At 41.0% G+C, this 18654-nt stretch overlaps 2 protein-coding genes across 2 annotated transcripts in view; both read left to right on the forward strand.

The window, feature by feature from the left end:
- Nucleotides 1–348: 348 nt before the first annotated feature.
- Nucleotides 349–18507, forward strand: gpr78b (G protein-coupled receptor 78b). Its single transcript, XM_068019134.1, has 4 exons — nucleotides 349–1016; nucleotides 2095–2208; nucleotides 17217–17489; nucleotides 18423–18507. Exons 1-3 carry the CDS (start codon nucleotides 349–351, stop codon nucleotides 17449–17451), a joined length of 1017 nt encoding a protein of 338 aa, XP_067875235.1. The 3' UTR covers nucleotides 17452–17489; nucleotides 18423–18507.
- The window catches only part of cpz (carboxypeptidase Z), a 92585-nt gene continuing 92198 nt past the window's right edge, over nucleotides 18268–18654 (forward strand). Inside the window, exons 1-2 of the mRNA XM_068019006.1 lie at nucleotides 18268–18316; nucleotides 18423–18596. Of these exons, the coding sequence (XP_067875107.1) occupies nucleotides 18289–18316; nucleotides 18423–18596 (202 nt within the window). The 5' untranslated portion in view covers nucleotides 18268–18288. The remainder of the gene's footprint in view (nucleotides 18317–18422; nucleotides 18597–18654) is intronic.

An 18654-nucleotide genomic window follows, 5' to 3' on the forward strand; every position in this document is an offset into this window, starting at 1 on the left:
GACAAGCTTGAGGAGGAGAAGCTGTTCGGCTGTGCAGTGCTGAAGTCATTGTTAAAGGAACCCGACTACACCCGTGAGTACTGCAGGAACTGAGGTTAACACGACTTTATTCCAGCAACATCTGTACCTTTTAAACTCTCCGTTTGTTATACTTCCAGTCGGTTCCGGGACTTTGGACAGCTCCGATTTAGGGAAGCTTTCTTGAACATCTGTTGAGTGGGATTGCGGAGAGGTAGAAAAATAGGCATCAAAGTAGGTAAATAGTGGCGATACTGATGCTTCAACTGAATCTTTCACGAGATAAAAGGATGGGCTCTGATCTATTGCTCTAAAGCAACCCTTTGAGAGATGGACTTAACAGAAGTTCTTCTGGTGCTGTTCATCGTTGTGGTGCTGATCGTCTCCTTGTTGTCCAACTTGTTGGTGTTGATATGCTTCATCTACAGCTCCGACATCCGCAAGCAAGTGCCGGGCATATTTATAGTTAACTTGTCTTTTTGCAATCTGCTTATCACCGTTTTGAATATGCCAGCGACATTGTTGGGGATTGTCAAAAAACAACAGCCATTTGGCGATTGCATCTGTCAAACAGTTGGGTTTTTGGAAACATTTCTCACCACGAACACTATGTTGAGCATGGCAGCATTAAGCATAGACAAGTGGATTGCCGTGGTGTTCCCCTTAAGTTATGCCAGTAAGATGAGATACAAGGACGCCGTGATTATGATGAGCTACACTTGGGTCCATTCTCTCACTTTTCCCATCGTCGCAGTTGTTTTTACCTGGGTCGGTTTCAATAATATGTACGCATCATGTTCATTGCATCTGCAAGAAGAGATGGAGAGGAGACAGTTTACAGTATTCACCATTGTCTTTCATGTCACCAGCTTTATGCTTTCCCTCGTAATATTGTGCTTTACATATCTGAAGGTCTTGAAGGTGGCACGCTTTCATTGTAGAAGAATAGACATTATCACCATGCAGACTTTGGTTTTACTGGTGGATATCCACCCCAGGTAATGCCGTCTGACTTTTCAAACTTTTTTTAAGTTTGTTGCACCAGGTTTTCTTTGTTGTGGGCGCCATAACTATTGAACACAATGCAATGCAGTGTGGGTGCCGCAGAATATATTTCAAGTGAACTAAGCGTGCTGTAAGTGAAAGTGAACATAAACACCCATGTATTCTACAGGCGGTTAAGCGTCGTATGTAAACAATTCCATAGTGTCTGCCATCCTGTTATCAAATGAGGTTTAAGAATTAGAGAATCAGGTAATGTTACTCCACAGAAAGTGGCCATTCGGTCTATTCTCCCTGTGCTGGCTCTTTGAAAGAGCTAGCCTATTAGTCCCACTCCCCTGCAGTTTCCCTATAGCCCTGTATCTTTTTTCCTTTTCAAGAATATATCCAATTCCCTTTTGAAAGTAGCTATTGCAACTGCTTCCACCACCCTTTCAGGCTGTGCATTCCGCTGCCAGAGTGGTGTCAACGTGGCTACAAAGCTCTTATGGTAACCTTTCCGACCCGAGAATTAGTATTCAACGTTCACTGACATATACTTCCTATTTATATTATCAATATTATTTATTCAGAGTAACACAACACAATCTTATAGCAGTGTATTGGCGCGTTTTGTTTCCGTTGTAGGTATGGCAGTGTTTGATATCGTACGTTTGCTATTCAAAGTGCCTTCTTTTTCCAAAAAGCAAATACAAAAAACTATTGTTTTGAAGATGGATTGGGTATGTTGTAGGATAGAAACCAATTTGGTTTTGCAAATAATTTAGCTTCTTTTGTGCCAGAGAAAATATGAAAGATCAAAAACCTTTGCGGGTTTGTTCTGTGAGCAGTCATATCGACCAATCCGACTTGCTTAGAAATACAACCCTGCTATATGAACGTAACACTGCTGTTGATTAAGATTTCTCTTTTTATGGTTTATCTATTAGTATTGACTGGATTTTTTAATAAATATAATGAAGTAAAACGTAATATTTACTCAATTATTTTCGTGCCTGTGGGAGTCTTGGAACTCAGCACATAGGTGTAACTGGTAACAGTGTGAAATTCAGTGCTGCTTTCCTTTCATTTTAGTGTGAAACAGCGTTGCCTCGCGGAGCAAAAAAGCAGAAGACAGCGTGCAACAAAGAAGATCAGCATTTTTATAGGATCGTTTATTGTCTGTTTTGCTCCATACGTTATAACCAGGTAAAACACTTGAGACATTCCGCTTTCTTGGTTATCCATAGTTTGTCAAATAATTTGCATTTTCCTTATAAAGAACAGATAGGAAATAACACCCTTTAATGAAGGCTGCTAAAGCAAAATCAGGGATAATAATGCATTATTGAAAGAGCTCCTACAATATAAAGCATTCACTTGTTTTGCATTAAGTGCCATGCTAGTTCTGGGGAGGTTTACACTGAATAACAATCACAATCTGCATTCGCAGCGGTTGTGCAAACCTTGGGATTCCGTCAGCAGTACACCCGTCCAAACCATTTAAAGTATGTCCAAGTTAGCGGGAATGATCGCTTATTTAGCTCATTGCTTATTTGGAGTGGGTCTGTGGTGTTAAAAACCAACAGTGTATTGTAACCCATTGCTTATTTCTCATAATCACAAGAAACTTGGCTTTCATTCAAGTGCTAGCAATGCGTCATCGATATGAATCGATTGTTCTCCTGGGCTTGGAAGTGGCATCCTAAAGATGTGTCAACAACAGTAAAAGCACTGAAACAGCACTACAAAGCAAAGTATTGTAATGCAAAGACGAAAAGCACTGAGTAGTTAATTAAATGCTTCATTTGCGCTTCTCCACTTTCCCATAAAAACTGTAGGGCTACAATTTATGATGAACATTCGCAATTATATATTGGATGCGTCTTGGTGCGTTCTGCAATTGTTAGCAATGAACAACAACCTTAAAAGATGTTATATGATCCAAACATGTTTACATGAAACATTAAAATAAAAGCAAAATACTGCAGATGCTGGAAATCTGAAATAAAAACAAAAATTGCTGGAAATGCTCAGCAGGTCAGGCAGCATCTGTGGAGCAGCAGAGTTAACGTTTCAAGTCAGTGACCTTTCATCAGAACTGGCAAAAGTTAGAAATGAATAGGTCTTAAGCAAATAAAGTGGGAGTGGGGCAAGAGATAGCAAAAGGGAAGGTGTTAATAGGACATAGGGTCACAAAGAATAACTGACAAGAAGGTCATGGAGCAAAGGCAAAGGGTGTGTTAATGGTGTGCTGAAAGACAAAGCATTAGTGCAGCGAGGGTATAAATTGACAGAAATATGAACAGCTCTGGCCAAAAGCACAAACATGAAAAAAAAAGTGGGCAGGCACAGGGTGAAAAAAAAACACATCTTCCCCTCCCCTGTCAGCATTCCGAAGGAATCATTCCCTCAGTGACACCATGGTCCTCTCTTCCATTACCCCCAACACCTTGTCCCTTTCCCATGGCACCTACCCATGCAATCGCAAGAGATGTAATACCTGCCCATTTGCCTCCTCTCTCCTCACTATCCAAGGCCCCAAACACTCCTTTCAGGTGAAACAGCGATTTACTTGTGCTTCTTTCAATTTAGTATACTGTATTCGCTGCTCACAATGTGATCTGCTCTACATTGGGGAGTCCAAACGCAGATGGAATTACTGCTTTGTGGAACACCTCCACTCAGTCTGAAAGCATGACCCAGAGCTTCCGGTTGCCTGCCATTTCAACACACACCCCTGCTCCCATGCCCACATCTCTGTCCTGGGCTTGCTGCAGTGTTCCAGTGAGCATCAATGCAAACTCGAGGAACAGCATCTCATTTACCGATTAGGCACACTATAGCCTGCCGGACTGAACATTGAGTTCAATAATTTCAGAGCATGATAGACCCCCTTTTTTATTTTCAGTTATCATTTTTCTATTTTAGTTTTTATTTTTTATTTTGTTTTAGTTTGTTTCATCATTCATTTTTTTACCACTGTTTTTTTCATGTTTGTGCTTTTGGCCAGGGCTGTTCATTCTTCTGTCAATTCACACCCTCTCTGCACTAACACTTCATCTTTCAGCACACCGTTAACACACCCTTTGCTTTTGCTCCATGACCTTCTTGTCAGTTATTCTCTGTGACCCTCTGTCCTATCAACACCTTCCTTTTTGTTACCTCTTGTCCCACCCCTGCTTTATTTGCTTAAAACCTATTACATTTCTAACATTTGCCAGTTCTGATGACAGGTCACTGACCTGAAATGTTATATTTGCTTCTCTCTCCACAGATGCTGCCAGACCTGCTGAGTATTTCCAGCAATTTTTGTTTTTATTTTACATGCAACATTCAGTCTTTTACTGTCTGACAATGTGGTCACCATGTGAATATATAGTGAATATTATTGATTTTCTGGTAGTGGGCGCAAATAGTGAAATATATAAATTTGCATTTTCAACTATACTAGGTGCATATCAAGGTTAGTGAGTGCTAGGGAAATGGGAGACAGATCTAAGTTTACCGCAATTCAGATCTAAAACCAACAAGTTTCACATTACATCCTGACCTGATACATGTGTTGGGTAATCATTTGCAAGGTGCCAATGAATGTGCATTGAAATCCCTTCCAGAACCTGTAAAGATTGCACACATCTATCTTGCCTTTTACACACCACCAATGTCCCCTGCCAATAGCAAAATGGACCTCAAGTATTGCCTCATACCATACCATGCAGAAGGTAATAGACTACCAGAGACCTCTGACCTTCTTAACACATCAACGAAAATTGCAATTCATTTTGATCCCTCCCTCCACCCAAGTAAAAGCTTCGACTGATGCAAAACTGACGTATGAATGCAGTGTAAATCACTGTCACAAGCTTACAATAACAATCGGGGGGTGGGGGGGGTGGGTGGGGGGGGTGGGGGGGGAAGGCTGAGGGTAAGTGCATAATAAAAGTAAAATAATGCTGGAAATCTGAAACAAAAACAAGAAATGCTGGAAATACTCAGCAGCTCTTCTGATGAAGGGTCACTGACCTGAAATATTAACTCTGCTTCGCTCTCCACAGATGCTGCCAGACCTGCTGAGTATTTCCAGTATTTATTGTTTTTGTTTGAGGGTAAGTGCAACCTTCCCGAGGGCTTGAATGTTGTGTCAGACTGGATGGTATGTGGGGCATCACAAGCAAACGGGAGTCTGTCCTCATCCAACATGCACACATTGATACTTCCAGCTTCAGTCATTGGATATTAGTTCAGACCAGGAATGCTGGCTATTTATTTCTTCTCTCTAACCTCTGGGTTCTGTCACTGACTACAGGCCCACCAACAACAATGACCACTCTCACCCCTGTTGCTTGCTGTGCTGGAAGAGATTACTTAACTCAGCACAGAGGATTCATTGAAAAGTAAAACCGAGCAGGGTGTAAGCTGGACAGCCAACCCAATCCCGTCAGTTTACCAGCAGGTGGGTTATGTTAAAACTGCCCTGATGGCTCAATGCCAAACACTATGGGATATTTATCACTGAATCACTGGGTGTTGTACGTTTCATCTTTTTTTTTTATCTGAACCAATATTGTAAAGTGTTGTGTAAGGGACAGAATCTAACTTAGTGTGATAGGTCGAGCATGCTATTTCACAGTTAATTATTATTTCTTGCTGAAAATATACAAGCTAGGTTTCACAGCATAATGTCCAGGCTGAAATAAAATTAGATACCTACCTCTGTATTTTCCTATTGGGTCATAGCAACCCTCCTCTTCACTGACAAAGAACCGGTCACAGTCCATGAAATTTGGCCAAGCCATCTGTAACAGTTAAAATGAATGCTGACACTCTTTTTTAAGGGCTTCACAAGCATATTGGCAAGAATGTTATTGTTTTCACAATGTGGAGCAATGATGGAACAGCCCAGCAACCTGAGATCAGCATTGCATTCTCCATTCAGCAAGTTGTCCAAGACACTGATAAGAACATACTCTGTACTCATCTCAGCATCTGCTCTCGATATTTGACCAATCAAGTTTGGAAACATAATCTTTGAGTAAGAGACGCCAGTACTGTAATTTAGATAGTTATTCGGACACTGCTGTAGAAACATAAAATAGAAGTTAGTTGAATTGGCTGTTCATTGCCATGCTCTGAGATAAACTATGGTAACAGATTGATCAGGTCCTTATTTTAAAGAGGATGCATTAGCGATGAATACAGATATAAAAAAACAGTAAACAAAAGAAGTTTCACTTTGTTTGGTTTTCACAGGCAGTGCTAGATCTAAGCTTTGATTGGTTTACATTTAGATATTTACTTTTTACAGTAGGAATGTCTATTGCTGGAAAAGAACAACTGAAAAAGGCTAAGGATTTCTTTTATCAAAGTGACATCATAGAAATCATTGCACTGATATTTTTACAATGCACAATGCTGTTTGACTGCAATCCGCATCATAACAGGCTGCCTTTTTACAACAAAAGGGTACACAGTCCTTTTCAAACTATTGAGTTTGTACCATAATATATTTCATTTCTGTGAGAAACTTGGAATTGAGACAGTTTAAAAAAAAAATTCCATTGATAAAGTAATAAATAATCTTTTAATATGTTAGTTTTGGTTTGAATTTGGATGGTGTCTTTGGATGTGGGTCTGTTTCATTCATTCTGGTGTCTTCAGGGAAAGGAAAGCATTACTTCTCTGCAGCCACTTAACTGAATGACTGGAAAGTTGGGATTTTAAATGTTGCTGTGGAACCCAGACCAATAGATTCACTTTATAATTATTACTTAATACCCCATTACTTTATTTCCAAGTCTGGAAAATGATGGTGAGTTTGATCAAAAGTATTTCAACTGTGCTGCCATGCTTATGAAAATCAAATTCATTTCTCGGTTTATCATTCAAACAGGTACATCATTATATGAGAACACAGGTGAGAATTAGAAGTATCAGGAAAGATTGAACAGGCTGGGACTCATTTCTCTAGAAAGGAGAAGCTAAGGGGTGATCTGATAGAGATATTTAAGATAATGAAAAGATTTGACAGGATGGATATGGAGAAAATGTTTCCACTTGTGGAAGAGAACAAAACTAGAGGCCATAAATATAAGATAGTCACTCGTAAATCCAATAGGGAATTAGGGAGAAACCTCTTCACCCAAAGAGTAGTAAAAATGTGGAACACACTACCACAAGGAGTAGATGAAATGAATAGCATAGATGCATTTAAGGGGAAGTTAGATAAGCACATGAGGGAGAAAGGAATACCAGGATGTACTAAGAGGGTTAACTGAAGAGGGATGGGAGAAGGCTGTTGTGGAGCATAAATGCTGTCATAGGCTAGTTAAGCCAAATGGCCGGTTTCTGTTCTGTAGATTTGATGGTCCATTCCATTGGGTTCACTTTGTGGAAATGTGCTCCATCCCATAACTGCAATTCTGTTTTCAGAGTAGATATACTGTTGGACAGAGCATTAACCAAGAAATTATTGGTGCTTGTAACAAAGGCAACATAATAATTGTGGGGGACTTTACTCTTCAAATAAATTGGACCAATCAAATTGGCAAGGGTGATCTAGAAGATGAGCTTGTGGAATGCTTATGTGACAGTTTCTTGGAGCAATACATCGTGAAACCAACTAGGGATGAAACTATTTTAGATTTAGTATTGTGTACTGAGGCAGGATTAATTAGTAATCACATAGTAAAAGATCTGCTGGGAAAAAGTAGTCATAATACCATAGAATTTCATGTGAGGTTTGAAAGTGACATATTCCAATCACAAACAAGTATCTTAAACATAAACAAAATCAATTACATAGTATCACAAAAACACGATATGCCAAATGAGGGATTATTAATTCATTGATTGGAAACTTAAATTAAACTTTTAATGGAAAAAATCCTGCAGTTAACTTTAAAAAAACTAGCAGCCAAGATGGCCCCCGCAATTTGCATCTGAAACCCCTTTTCACATTACAAAAACCCAACCAGAGACAGAGGTCTGGGCAGCATGGACCCAGAACAATGGCTTGCTTTAAGTGATTGAATTACATAGGATTGCTTCATTAGCATGACATTCAAAGCAATCCTAACACTGTGACTTTCAAAGAGCAAACACCCTCCAAGTGTACATATTGGTATCCTGGGGCTTGGGGAGCTAATTCCTAACCTAGAATATCATTAGAAGGTTCCAGCGAATACACTGAGGCCGTCATGTGACCATCTGTCGATCTCTGTGAAAACAAAAAGTTTCCTTGAGCAAAGACAGACAAGCAGTAACTCAGACTGTGCAGCAGGGGAAAGGCTGTGTGCCTCTCCCTCTCTCTCGCCAGATAACATAAGTTTGAACCCTATCTGCGACTGTGCACCTTCCAAACCTACAGACTGCTACAAACAGAGACCAGGGGAAGAGAGCCACCTAAATATCTGCCTCCAAGAAAGCCTTGAGCCAAGCAGGCCACCCACAAAGTGCACTTTGACCAGTCAAGGACTTCAAGATTACAACTTCACCCAGAAGACCTCTGAATCATCCAACTTCACAGACTGTGTATTTAATTTCCATTTATTCTGGACTCTAATCCAACCACAAAATCTAATTTTTCCTCTGTAATCTATTTGTGTGTGTGTGAGTCTCGTGTGAATGTGTGCATGAATGTGTAGCATAAATTTATGCTTTTTTTCTAGATACGTTTTAAATTGTTAAGTATAATAAACTCACCTCTTCCTTGTTTAAACTCACAAAAACCTGTCTTTCATGATCACATTCAGGTAAAAGGTAAAATACTCACTGAGGTTGTAAGCACGACCACTGCTTAAAAAAGGAATAAACCTTGTTGCAGTCAAATAAGTGGAAGGGTAAGAGGGGAGCCTGGGGCCCCCTCCTCACCTGGCTGTAACAGTAAGTATGAGGAGCTGTCTGAGGTTGATTGGGTAAGTAGACTAAAAGTTATAGCAGTAAATAAACAGTGGGAAACAGTTAATGTTCAACAAAATATATTTCATTGAAAATTAAAAACTCAGCAAGATTGGTCCATCTATAGCTACTCAGGAGGTTAAGGATAGTTAAAGATTGAAAGAGGAGACTTATAATGTTGCAAAGAATAGTAACAAGTCTGAGGATTGGGAGTGTTTTAGAAACCAGCAAAGGACAACCAAAAAGTTGATAAAAAGGGAAAAAATTAAATATGGAAGTAAACTAGCTAGCAATATTATAACAGATTGTAAGTGCTTTTACAAGTGTATAAAAAGGAAGAGGGTAGCTAAAGTAAACATTGGTCCCTTAGAAGCAGAGACAGGTAAATTATTATGGGGAATGTGGAAATGGCAGAGATATTGAACAAAAATGTCTGACTGTCTTCGCAAAAGAAGACACAAGTTGCATACCAGAAAAAAAAGGGCAATCTAGGGACTAGAAAAAGTGAGGAAATGAAAGTAGTTATTATCAGTAGAAAAAATTATTGGAGAAACTTAAGGGACAAAAATCTGACAAATCCCCACGACCTGATGGCCTACATTCTAGGGTTCTAAAAGAGATAGCTGCAGAGATAGTGGATGCACTGGCTATGATTTTCCAAAATCCCCAGGGTTCTGGAACAGTCCCAGCAGAGTGGAAGTTAGCAAATGTAACACTGCCATTCAAGAATGGAGGGAGAGAGAAAACAGGGAACTACAGGCCAGTTAGCCTGATATCAGTCATCGGCAAATGCTGGAATCTATTGTTAAGGAAGTCTTAACAATGCACTTAGAAAATCATAGTATGATCAGACAAAGTCAACATGATTTTATGAAAGGAAAATTGTGTTTGACAAATCTATTCAAATTTTTTGAGGATGTAACTAGTAGGGTAGATAAAAGGGAACCAGTAGATATAGTATATCTGGATTTCCAAAAGGCATTTGATAAGGTGCCACATGAAAGGTTAATAGGCAAGATAAGGGCTCATGGAGCTGGGAGTAATAAATTAGCATGGATAGAGGATTAGTTCATAGACAGGAAGCAACGAGTAGGCATAAATGGGGCATTTTCAAGATGGCAGGCTGTGACTGGTGGAGTGTCGCAAGGATCAGTCCTGGAGCCTCAGTTATTTACGATCTATATTAATGACTTAGACAAAGAGACAGAGAGTAATATATATAAGTTTGCTGGTGCTGCAAAACTAAGTGGAAATGCAAGCTGTGAGGAGGTCACAGAGAGACTGCAGAGATATAGACAGGATAAGTGAGTGGGCAAACAAGGTGGCAGATGGAGTATAATGTGGAAAAGTGTGAGGTTATTCACAGGCTGTAAGAATTGAGGAGCAGAATATTTTTTAAAAGATCTGAAACTTGTAAACATTGATGTTCAGAGAGACTTGGGTGTACAAGGAAAGCAGAAAGCATGCAGGTACAACCAGTAATTAAGAAGGCAAATGACATGTTGTTCTTTATTGCAAGGTAATTGGAGTACAAGAACAAAGAAGTCTTGTTATATTTGTACAGGGCTTTGGTGAGATGACACCTGGAATACTGTGTGCAGTTTTGGTCTCCATATTTAAGGAAGGATATACTTGCACTGGAGGCAGTACAGCGAAGGTGCATTAGTTGATCCCTGGGATGAGAGGGTTGTCCTATGGTGACAGGCTGAGTAAATTGGGCCTCTATTCTCTGGAGTTTAGAAGAATGAGACGTGATCTCATTGAAACATTCAAAATTCTGAAGGGGTTTGACAGGGTAGACACTGACAGGTTGTTTCCACTGGCTAGGGAATCTAAAACATGGGGCACAATTTCAGGATAAGGAGACAATCATTTAGGACTGAGATGTGGAGATATTTCTTCACTCAAAAGGTTGTGAATCTTTGGAGTTCTGTACCCCGGAGGATAGTGATTGCTACATTGTTGAATATATTCAAGGATGGGATAAACAGATTTTTGGTCTCTCAGGGAATCAGGGGATATGGGGAGCAGGCAGGAAAATGGAGTTGAAACCCAAGATTAGGCATGACTATATTGAATGGCGGGTCAGGCTTGACAGGCCGTATGGTCGACTCCTGCTCCTATTTCTTATGTCCTATGTCCCCACAACCTCAACAACTAAACAGGTATTGGCTATTAATTCGAGCCAACATATCTAGTTTCCAAGATGTATATTTCCCTCTTTTGCTACTAAAACTAAGATGCACCATCTGTACATCACCGAGCTACTGCCATTAATTATTTGACCTTCATTTTTTATATTGGAATGGCTCCTGCACAAGAGAAACACAACATTACAGTTAAGTAGTAACCGTCGTCTGACAATTGCCTTAAATAATAAATTGGATAGAGATGGACTAATGCAGCACCATTATATATTGGCATGCAGTTTCAATCTCTTAAAAGCCCTTTTAACAGAGCATCCTGGAAATAAGCTCTTGCGGCACTTAACCAGGGCCTATGATTTCTAAGTCTATTTTTAACAGACTGTCTGGAGTTGCAAAAGTATTGTCTAGGATAAGCTCATTGAAAAAGTATCTACAAGTCTTAATCAAGTCCCTGAAAGTTCTTTAGAAAAGCAAGCATTACCGTCATGTGGTATTTTGCTCCCATTGGAATGATTGAGCCATTACACTGTGCCTAATCAGATTGAGACGGCAAGGCTGTATGCCACTTTTAAGCTCTTCAGTGCTAAACAGAGCTTTGACCTGAAAGAAAATATTACTGACAATGTATCGCCCACATCACGGATAGTCCCCATTACTGAAATATGAACCAGACTCCCCTCCCTCCTCTCCAACTGAGAGTTCAGGTTTTCCAGAGTAAGCCACCTGCAATGGTTTTGCTTCCCAGTCCCACATCATTACCTCTAGTGCCCCACAAGGATCTGTCCTTGGCTGTCCCCTATTTCTCATCTGCGTGCTGCCCTCAGTAATATCATTTGAAGACAGAGCATCAGTTTCCACAACACCCAGCTCTACCTCACTCGTCTCTCCACTGTCTTTAAATTATCAGACTGCTTGTCTAACATCCGGTACTGGATGAACAGAACATTCCCCCAACTAAATATAGGGAAGACTGAAGTCATTGTCTTTAGTCCCACCAAAAACTTTGTTCCCTAGACACCAACTCCATCCATTTCCCTGGCAATTATCTGAGGCTGAACCAGACTGTTTGCATCTTAGTGTCATATTTGACTCTCAGATGGGCTTCTGACCACATATCCATGCCATCACTAAGTCTTCCTGTTTTTACCTCCATAACATCACCTGACTCTACCCTTGCCTCAGTTTATCTGCTGCTGAAACTGTCACCCATGCCTTTGTTATCTCTGGACTTAACTATTCCAATGCTCCCCTGGTTGGCCCCCTATATTCTACCCTCCATAAACATGGGGTCATCAAAAAACTCTGGTGCCCATCTCCTTACTTGCACGAAGTCCCATTTGCCCATTACCCCTATGTTCGCTGACCTGCTTTGGCTCCCAGTTAAACAATGCCTCAATTTTAACATTTTCATCCTTGATTTCAAATCCATTCATGGCCTCAATGCTCAGTAGCTCTGTAGCCTCCTACAGCCCTACAGCCCTGCGAGATCTCTGTGCTCCTCCAATTCAGGATTCCTGTGCATCCCAGATTTTAATCACAATAGCATTGGTGGCTGTGCCTTCAGTTGCCAAGGTCTTAAACTCTGGAATTTCCTCCTTAAACCTCTCTACTGCTCTTTCCTCCTTTAAGACACTCCTTAAAACCTTTGACCAGATTTTTGATCAGCTTCCCTAATATCTCCTTACGAGGCTCAGTGTTAAATGTCGTTTGATAGTGCTCCTATGAAGTGCCTTGGGATATTTTACTACATTAAAGGCGCTCCATAAATATGAGTTGTTATTTTTGTTGCTGGAAAGCTCCATTGCATGAGTTGGATAAGGACTACGAGCCTCACCATGAATTGATTTGAGATTCACAAGTTGATTCCTTGGGATTTGTTACATCCAGTTAAATATGTGTGAAGTATTCATTAGCCTATATTGTTGTCACTTGACACTTTTGGTCTTGTCTTGCCAGGCAATTCTCAGGAGGTAAAATATGACAGAAAATTAGTACAGCCAGCATAAAATAGAAACAGAAAAGGCTAGAAACACTCAGCAGTTCAGGCAAGATTTGTGGACAGAGAACAACTAACCTATAGTTGCTGCTTTGATTGTAATTGGCAATCCAGGGACAAATTGGGCTCAAAATTGCACTAGTTGTCTGAACTGAACTTTTGCTCAAGTTTCCACTCAAACTCATTTGCATATTGGCAAATGTAAACTCTTCCATGAACCAGCACAATCAGGCAGCATTTTAGAATGTAATTGTTGGTTCTTTTGCTTGCATTAAATAATATTCTTTGACATGTTTAAGAGTGGTAATCTGGTGCAGTTTCATTAAGACAGCTGAAAATGGATTTATCTCCAAAAATTAACAGTTTTAGGAAGAATGCCTCATCCACCAGCTGCAAGTAACCTGATCTGCAATAAATGAAAATGATTTTAGAAAACTGTAAAGAACCATTTAGAAGTTTCATTGGTGTACAACATTCAGTTTCTTAGGAGATTAAATATTCTTGAATATTTAAAAGCTTTCAAAATGTGCCTATTAGTGCCCTTGTGCCTAAAAAAGCTCAATTTTAAACGTTGCCTTAAAGAGCTGTAAGCAAGCATAATTAGTGGAAGCTCCTGATAGTAATTAATTTGATCCGGGAGCGTGGCCAGTTTTGAGGGTGGGGACAGCTTCGAGTGCAATGTTTTTAAATCAAACGAAAGATCAGATTTGAGCTGGATGGAACAAAAAACAGAAAGTGCTGGAAATACTCAGCAGGTCTAGCAGCATCTGTGGAGAGAGAAACAGTTGACATTTTGAGTTGAGTATGAATTCTTCAGAACTGAAGGAAGATAGAAATATGATGGGTTTTATGCCATTGAAAGGGGGGAGTGGGAGAAAGAACAAAAAGGAAGATCTGTGATAGGGTAGAGGGTGGGAGAGATTAAATGACCAAGTTGTCATGGCATAAAAGGAAAAGGGAGTGGTCATCGTTGCAGTAAAAGACAAAGCATTTGTCCAGAGAGTGTTAATTGCAGAATAATGAATAGTTCTGTCCGAAAGCAAAAACACAAAAAATAAATTTAAGACCAGCACATGGTTTTTAAAAAAAAGCAATCAAAATAGGGGTCATGGTCTGAAATCATTGAACTTAATGTTGAGTCCAGAAGACTATAAAGTGCCTAATCAGAAGATTAGGTGCTGTTCCGCGAGCTTGCATAGAGCTTCACTGGAACACTGCAGCAAGCTGAGGATAGAAATGTGGGCATGAGACCAAGGTGGTGATTAAAATGGCAAGCAACCAGAAGCTTGGGGTCATGCTTGCAGACTGAGAGGAGGTGTTCCGCAAAGTGGTCACCCAATCTGCGTTTGGTCTCCCCAGTGTAGAAGAGAGGGTATTGTGAGTAGCGATACAGTATACTGATTTAAAAGAAGTACAAGTAAGTTACTGCTTCACCTGGAAGGAGTGTTTGGAGCTTTAGATGGTAAGAAGAGAGGAGGTAAGAGGGCAGATGTTACACCTCCTGTGATGGCATGGAAAGGTGCTGTGGAAAGGGGACGAGGTGTTGGGGGTGATGGAGGAGTGGATCAGGGTGTCACGGAGGGAATGGTCCCTTTGTAATGCTGACAGGGGAAGGGAAAGGAAGATGTGTTACATGGTGGCATCATCCTGGAGATGGCAGAAATGGCGAAGGATAATCCTTTGGATGTGGAGGCTGGTGGGGTGGGAAGTGAGGACAAGGGGAACCCTGTCACAGTTCTGGGAAGCTGGGAGGGAGGGGAAGGGGTGAGGGCAGAAGTGCAGGAAATGGGTCAGACACTGTTGAGGGCCCTGTGGGGTGGGGGTGGGTGGGGGGGGGGGGGTGGTGTGGAGGCATGTGGTGGAGGGAATGCTTGGTTGATGAAAAGGGAAGAATAGCAGAAGCCCTGTTATGGAAGGTTGCATCATCAGAACAGATACGACAGAGACGGAGAAACTGGGAGAATGGAATGGAGTCCTTACAGGAGGCAGGGTGTGAGGAAGTGTAGTTGAGGTAGTTGTGGGAGTTTGTGGGCTTATAATGAATATTAGTAGACAACCTATCCAAAGGAATAGAGATGGGGAAGTCAAGGAAGGGAAGGGAAGTGTTAGAGATGGACTATGTGAAGGTATGAGAAGGGTAGAAATTGGAAGCAACGTTGATGTAGTTTTTCAGTTCCAGGTGAGAGCAGGAAACAGCAGCAATACAGTTGTCAATGTTAAGAGATTAAGAGTAGCACTGGAACAAGGAATGTTTCACATACCCCACAAAAAGACTGGCATAACTAGGAGCCATGTGGGTACCCATAGCAATACCTTTTATTTGGAGGAAGTGAGTGGAGTTAAAGGGGTACATTGTTCAATGTGAGAATAGGTTCAGCCAGGCGGAGAAGGGTGGTGGTGGATGAGGACTGGTTGGGTTTGTGTGTGTTGTATGATTGCTTTAAGAGTGATGTCCTTTAAAGATCTCAGTATGCTAATGAGCTAACTATCAGGATGTAGTCATGCGACTTGAAGCCAGAGTCACCATCAGACAACATAAAGAACACATTACAGTGTTCAAGGAAGAAGCTGAGAGCCCTCAGACCATCCTGGTGAGGGATGGAGGTGTAGAGAGATTGGACGTCCATGGTGAAGAGGAGGCGGTTAGGACCAGGAAACTGGAAATTGTTAAAATGATATATATAGGGTGTCAGAAGAGGCAGGAAGAGATTGGACAAGGGAAGAAAAAGCAGAGTCAAGACAGGAAGAAATAAGTTCAGTGGGGCAGGAACAGGCTGAAACCATGGGTCTGCTGGGACAGTCCTGTTTGTGGATTTTGGGAAAAAGATAGAAAAGGGCTGTTCGGGGTTGCGGGACTCATGGGAAGCTGTAGATGGAAAATATCCAGAGGAGATGAGGTCAGTGACAGTCATGGAGACAGTGGGTTGTTGTTAGATGGTGGGTTCATGGTCCGGGAAGGTTGACTCTTCCCACCTACATTAGTTATTCTTCTGATTTCTGATTTACCCGCAGTATTTGACTTTAATATTATTGAGCGAGAGGTAATTGCGCTTGAAATTCCATGATACTTACACTGAAAACCCCAGAACAACTTCGTGAAACTGCAGGCCCTGTTCTAGCCTTTGCAGAATGCATTAGTGGTTCACATTCCCGAAAAACAAAACCTATAACCATAAAGGTTCCTTACACTTAGCCATACTCCAGCATTGATTTAATAAAGCTTCGCCACGTCAACAGCACCCTCCACTGTGTGGAAGCTTCGCCAATGGTACACCAGAGGCGCAACTGAAGCAGAGAAAATCGCCGCTGGTACGTCGGTGCAGCCCTCGCTGTGTCCAACTCAACCACCGTATCCGGCCAACAGCCTGGAAATTCAGAAAAAACGATAGTCCATTCAACTTACTTACAAGTAACATTGAGCACTTATTACTGTTCAGACACCAAAAGACCCATATAACTTATCTGCTGTACTGTGCAGATGTCGCTAAAATGAAGAGTTATACCTCCACTTTTTCTTCAAATGTAATGAATACACCGTGTCGTTTTCATCAAATAATGTCTCTATTAGCGCTGAAGGATGGTGTGACGGGATCACTGTGTTAACATTTCAGGTTTGTGACCAGTTCAGGTTAACTATGTTTCTCGCTCCACAGATGCTGCCAGACCTGCTGAGTATTTCCAGCACTTTTTGTTTTTATTTCAGATTTCCAGCATCTGTGTAGTATTTTGCTTTTATTGCAATATAGAGTATTCGCCCAACATGATATACCTATTTCTTGATTGGCATTTTTGTTACAGGTTATAACTGATCAAACAGCAAGCAAGATGTAAGTCTCAAGATGTTGTTTCAGAAGCAGATTGTGCTAAAACTATTCAAATGGATGAATGCACTTATAAGGGAGGAGGTGCTGTTCTGTATAGGTATTTAAGGTGACAGTCGGCCCTCCAATTAAGAAGACTGGATGGTGATGCACTGGTGATGAAGTAGAGAAAACACGAGTGGAGTATAAACACCGGTATAGAGCAGTTGGGCCGAATGGCCTGCATCTATGCTGTAGTGTTTTGTAATGGGGAGCGATAATAGGTATTCTCGCTGGTGATTTGATTGCAAGTAGACTGCAGGCCTTTAAAACATATTAATGAAGCCGGTATGGTTTTCTGCCCTCCCCGCACAGGTTGATAGAGCTGCTTCCCTTCGTGACCATTAGCTACTACTGGGGAGTTCTGAGTAAGTGCCTCGCCTACTGCAAAGCTGCTTCTGATCCTTTTGTCTATTCGCTGCTGCGTCAACAGTACAAGAAAGTCCTGGTCAACATAGTCAACCGGATGCTTAAAAAGGATTTGTATCCCTCCTCTGGACACAACAGCTCCTTGGATACAGAGAACGATTACTGCCTGCAGAGAATCTGAGGGGCACCTCCAGACATCCAGTGACCCCTTCACCAACAGTAAGTTCTGCCAGTCAGAAGCACGTGAGACTACATGCACTTTCAGATCATTCCAGTGTTATGAGGAAAACCATGAGCCAAAGGCAAACGTCTTTTTATGATATTAAATATTTTATTGAAGGAATGTATTATGGTCCGAGTTTTCGTCTTTTTCCGTAAATATTTGTATTTTCGCAGTTTTGTGCAAAATTATTATCAAGCTTTATATATATGGGGGAAGAGGTGTCAGTTAAAACTATCTGTTTGCACTGTATCACTTGAACTTTGTTAAGCTTTCTATAGAGCAGTTACAGAATTAATAAACTTTTCTTGAAGGGTAAGATGTTATTCATTAACCTGTCTTAAATCCTGTGCCAAAAAGTTAAAGAATTCATGGTTCTGTTTAAAACGAAAAAAAACGATAAAGCAAAAAGGAACGCTTTTACAGATCAAGGGAATTCCATTTGAGTTGAACGATGTCCACAATGTAGGCTCAAAGTCGTTGATTTAGAGTATAGATTTCAAGGCGGGGGGCGGGGGCGTTGTGGGATTAATACTGAACGTGTTTACCGTGTTTACATTCGATGTGAGCTTCGCGACAGAAAAACGAAGCAACAATAAAAGTTTCGTGAGACCACTTGGTGTGTCGAACTGAATTTTATTTAAATACAAGTCCGTCCTTTGAGGAAATAATCGAAAGGAACAAAGACGTTGCGGCGTGCGAATAAGATGATAGTTACTACTGGCGTGTAACTCTTTATACATTTCCTGCAATGGTTTAGGAGCAGTCTGTGCGAGGCTAAGGTTTTTACAGTGACGAATGGCCACATTTCCACCGAGACTAACTGGTATTTAACTCTTGTAATTTCACGATTGTAATTGTACCTCCACGTGGCAATACGGTAATATGATATTCCGCCGTATTTCTTATAAAACATGCACATTGCCTTTCAGATGCTATTTCGCAACGGTGCACACATATAGTTCAAGCCTGTCGTCTAGTGTCATTGTCAGAGAGCAGTGCACACAAACGGAGAGAAATGAACCTGGCCACGTTTGCTCTGCCTGTCCTTCTTGTGACAATAGTGCATAGCGCTCCACAGTGTGAACCCAGCGATCGAGCATTAGGTAAGAAAGAACAACAACTGTGTACATGTCTCATTGAACACCGCATTCCGGGTCTTAG

Source organism: Heterodontus francisci, chromosome 1 (genome assembly GCF_036365525.1).
Source record: "Heterodontus francisci isolate sHetFra1 chromosome 1, sHetFra1.hap1, whole genome shotgun sequence".
Lineage (NCBI taxonomy): Eukaryota > Metazoa > Chordata > Chondrichthyes > Heterodontiformes > Heterodontidae > Heterodontus > Heterodontus francisci.

What these genes read in the sequence shown, in the direction of transcription:
- gpr78b (XM_068019134.1), top strand. Translation starts at nt 349, where the DNA reads ATGGACTTAACAGAAGTTCTTCTGGTGCTGTTCATCGTTGTGGTGCTG. An exon ending in CTGGTGGATATCCACCCCAG is followed by an intron (nt 1,017 to 2,094) that starts GTAATGCCGTCT and finishes CTTTCATTTTAG; the next exon opens with TGTGAAACAGCGTTGCCTCG. An exon ending in GCTCCATACGTTATAACCAG is followed by an intron (nt 2,209 to 17,216) that starts GTAAAACACTTG and finishes CTCCCCGCACAG; the next exon opens with GTTGATAGAGCTGCTTCCCT.